Genomic DNA, 4213 nt, shown 5'->3' on the forward strand with positions numbered 1-4213 from the left:
ATGTCCGATATTCAGTTTTAAGGCCGATACAGGCCGATTATATCGTGCATCCCTAAAAAAAATGTCATCTTTTCCTTCTGTGATACTATAGTTTTCTTGTAGTAATTGGTATAGATTACACAAAGGAATCTATTCAAGTATCAGTAAGGTATTTTGAACTAGGTCAGAGGCAATGTTACAGGGATTTTATGTTTCCTCTGCCCAAAAAGGAAGAAAAAAAGGAAATTATTATTTTTTTTTTGTGAGGCATATGTCAACTGTTCATTCAAGCTGCTACTAATGAGAGCTTGACTTCAGCAAGTAAGAAATGACTTTGCTTTCTTGCCCTTAGTAATTGTGACGTTCTGATAACGGTTGTCAGTTATGGGCCAATTATCAACGACTGCAAATGTTTGTCAAATTGCTCTTGTGTTTTGAATCCATTTAATTGAATGGCAAGAAAAATTACCTAAATAAACTGAGATTTTTTCATAGCTGCCTGTGCACTGATGTTCAGCTGGCCTCAAGACAGCTATTGCATCTTCTTTGTCTTCAACAAAGACAAATTTCCAATCATAAAAAACATGGAAAAGAAACAAAATTAACTGCACTTAACATTACTAAGTTAATGTTTTAAAATAAGATACCTTTCACTGTGATAGTAATAAGTGATAAAAGAATCATGTAATTTTTCCCTCAAGGTTTTTATATTATAATAATCTCTCACCAGTTAACACCCATGATTAGCCTTTGCTAATCAGGCTTATATAATCTTATTATTATAATAAGATGCTACCGACAATTTAAAATGTTGCTGCTGTTATGATGTTGTCTTTGTTTTGGAAAAATTAAAATCATCTTTTATATTGTAACTTCTCTAACCAACAAAGTGTATTATTGCCTTTGCTCATAATATGGCCAATCAATATTTGCTAATTACAAACAGTTAGGTTAAATAAATTACTCTAGGCTGTTAATCATTCAGTTAAATGTCAAATTATTGACCTTTTAATTTAAAAAAACAATTTTTCTGACTGGAAATTTTTTGGAGTGGAGCAGCTTTGAAGAGGGGTACAGATAAAAAAAAAAGAAGATAATTTGCTTTGCAATGCTGATATTGATTCATTTTACTAATTTCTACCAAATACAGTGATTTTTAATTCAAACTGTCATTGGTTTTTAAGATGTTTAGCTTAACTGTATTCTTAACAGAAGCAATTAGCTAAAGTTGTTATTAACAGCTTACAGGCCTATAAAACACCCCCAAAAAACTGGCTTATTTCTTGCATCTCAAACCAACATGTATATTTTCTTTTTTTGGTACAACAGACAATATTAGGCAAATTCAAGATGAACCTTTTTAAGAGCAACAGCAGTGGCACACCTTGACACAGATCAAACAGATTGCACCAAATGAAGCAAAAAGTTTACACTATAACAACACAACACAAATATATATATATTTATATAAAAAAAAAGGAAGCTGATGGAGTTCTGCACGGCTCTGGAATGGAAGGCATTGCATTAGTCTGCACTACAACCTGGATGCTCAAGAAGTCACACATACAGATCAAACACAGAGTTTAGAGGAGATGCAGGCTGAGCACACAGGTTCCGTGGCCTGACACACTCTCCGTTTTCCCCCTTTTGGTCTCCCTCCTTCCCCTCCAAACCCTGGTGGACAAACATGCAGAGCTTGTTCATGAGTCAGTGTGACTGTAATGGCTGCGTTCTAACAAAAGGAAAGAACCCACTCCCCAAATTATACCCGCCCCCCCTCCTGAAGCCCTCTTGCTGTATGGGACAAAAAGATAGCTTTCACGAAGCATATCAATGCTGGAACTGAAAGGTGTGATGCAAGAGAGAGGACGATCACACTAAAGCACTGGAATGACATCGGCCCTTAAATTACTGTATGAGAAGCCCCCCCCACCGCCCCCAACCTCCAAATTGCATTTGTTCTTGGTGGCATGCCCCGCCCCCCCCAACCCAAGTCCATCCTCGAGCACAAGCGGCATGCAAGCGTCAGCGAGGACCCAGGGCGGTCGGTCATGCTGCTGCTTGGCGCCGTTACCTCCTCCAGTGCGTCGATCAGGAGCCCATTTTGTTTGTAGCGCATATAGGCGTTAGTGCCCCGAAGCTTGGCAGCACGGATTCTAGCGAGGCGAGTTTTCTGTTTGAACAAACAGACCTCTGTTTTAGCCCCTGACGGTTTGTCTGTCTGTCACACTAATTGGCCCTGTCTCTGCCTGACAGCAACAGCATCCGGCAGGAAGAACTTCTGCCCAAATCTACTGTTAGCAAAAACTCTGCCTTGGCAAACACTTTTGGTGGGGGAAAAAACAACAAAAAGATATAAATATAAAGAATGCTTTTCTTTTAAAAAGCTGCTGACTCGATAATCTGGATCTAGATGATTTGTTCAGTCTTTTTCATTCCCCTCTGTTATTTTTGACTCCCACTGAAATACACTTAAGCAAGTTCAGTCCATCCCGATGTGCACATCCACACAAGCACAATAAAAGATTAATATTCTGGAAGATAGTGTTTGCCCTGTCATTCTGTTGCAGGCGGATGAGACAGGGACAGCGCAAAAAGGGCAGAGAAAAGCAAAACAAATACTATAAAAAGAAGGAAGAGGAAGGAGAATGGGTGGGGGGTTGGGTTGGGTCAGTACCCTCTGGGCTCGTCGTTTCTCTGCCCGCTGGCTTTGGTGGTAAATACGGCTGAAGTTTGACACTATGACAGGGACAGGCAAGGCGATGACCAGCACCCCACTTAGAGAGCATATGGACCCAAACACCTTCCCCACAATCGTCTTTGGCACCATGTCACCGTACCTGCAAGACAGAACAAGCGCATATCTCTGAAAAGAGACTCAACAGAAAAACAAAATGGAGATAATATTATCAACCTCCTTATATTATCTTTTCAAAACCACATATTTTCTTACAAAAATACTTTTTTTTTAATGAATATTACTTTACAAATGAAAACTTTGATGTATTGTATTGGGGTTTTATATGATAGACCAAAATCAGTAATGAATAACTGCAAAAGAGGAGAAAAAAAGGATGATTGTGATAGTAAATGTTGATAATGCATTATAGAAACACCTTGAAATGTAATTTACAAATAGGAACGTTTTAGTTTATGTATTCATTGATCTCGCAAACAGCTCAGGTTAATCATATTGGTTCAAAACAATCAATAAACATCAATTTAAAAGGATTGCATTACATTTTAGAACATAATAAATTTATGGAAATATCCTTTATTGCCCAGTGTAGCAGAAATAAAAGGACAGGAATGCGGAAGCATACTGATTCACAAAAAGGTAAACATACTTACAACTATGAATAAGAGAGTGCACATTAAAAGCAGATTTACAGCTGAAAAGGTTATATTCAGAAGAAAGAATTACAAATTCTTACTCTAAGCATGAGACCTGTGATGTGAAAAATTATTTTCCTATCCATTTCTCCATTTTATTGACAATAAGTGGCTTATGAGTATTTTATCTTCTATACAAAAGTATTCACTCAGCCTCCCACACACTCGCAAGAGTTTGTAGTGAGTTGTTTTCACTGCCTGATGTTGTGGAAATTAGCTTGGCTTATGAATGCTCAAGGTTATTTCAACATCTGTTTGCTCAAACTGTCTGCAACTTGTTTTGGTTAAGCTGCATTTGAGAACCTTTACAGCTCTTTGCATTGGATTGAGATATCAATGATCTAAATGATACCCCTGCAACTGGTTGTTTATTGAGGATTGATCCTGTAGAAAGAACAACTCAGATTCTTGTCACTTTCAGCCTCTGGCAGATTGTCTTAAACAAATGACCTATATTTAATTTAGTACATATTCTAATCAAGTCTAACCAGTCTCCCTTACTCTGCTTAAGAAAATCTCCGATAAGCATGGTTTGGTATTTGGTATGACCAGAGTGCGAAAAACGGAGGGGTGGTCAAGGGGGGCTTGATCCCCCCGATTAACCCATGAGATCCCCTGAAAGCCTCAAAAGCAAAATTTAAAGGGGGTCTTAAATTGTGTCAAAAAAATTTAAAATAAAATATTTTTCTGTCACTAATGGTCACTAAACTGTTTTTAAGCTCAACATGTCCAGTATTTAAAATTCATAACCTTTATTCACAAGTAGGGATGCACGATATTGGGATTTTGGCCGATATCCGATATGCCGATATTTTAAAACTCATGTAGCCGATAACCGATA

The 4213-nt window shown here is 37.8% G+C and overlaps 1 protein-coding gene across 2 annotated transcripts in view; it reads right to left on the reverse strand.

Annotated features, from left to right (window-relative positions):
• LOC107086002 (potassium voltage-gated channel subfamily D member 2-like) overlaps positions 1 to 2814 on the reverse strand; it is a 13770-nt gene extending 10956 nt beyond the window's left edge. The window contains exons 1-2 of one of the 2 annotated variants that reach the window (XM_015376717.1): positions 2657 to 2814; positions 2054 to 2152 (exon numbers count right to left, since the gene is read on the reverse strand). In XM_015376717.1, the coding sequence (XP_015232203.1) occupies positions 2054 to 2152; positions 2657 to 2809 (252 nt within the window). In that variant the 5' untranslated portion in view covers positions 2810 to 2814. The remainder of the gene's footprint in view (positions 1 to 2053; positions 2153 to 2656) is intronic. The other variant, XM_015376718.1, reaches the window with a different exon arrangement.
• Between the last annotated feature and the right edge of the window lie 1399 nt (positions 2815 to 4213).

This window comes from Cyprinodon variegatus, unplaced genomic scaffold (assembly GCF_000732505.1).
Source record: "Cyprinodon variegatus isolate N-32 unplaced genomic scaffold, C_variegatus-1.0 Scaffold140, whole genome shotgun sequence".
In the NCBI taxonomy this organism is placed as follows: Eukaryota; Metazoa; Chordata; class Actinopteri; order Cyprinodontiformes; family Cyprinodontidae; genus Cyprinodon; species Cyprinodon variegatus.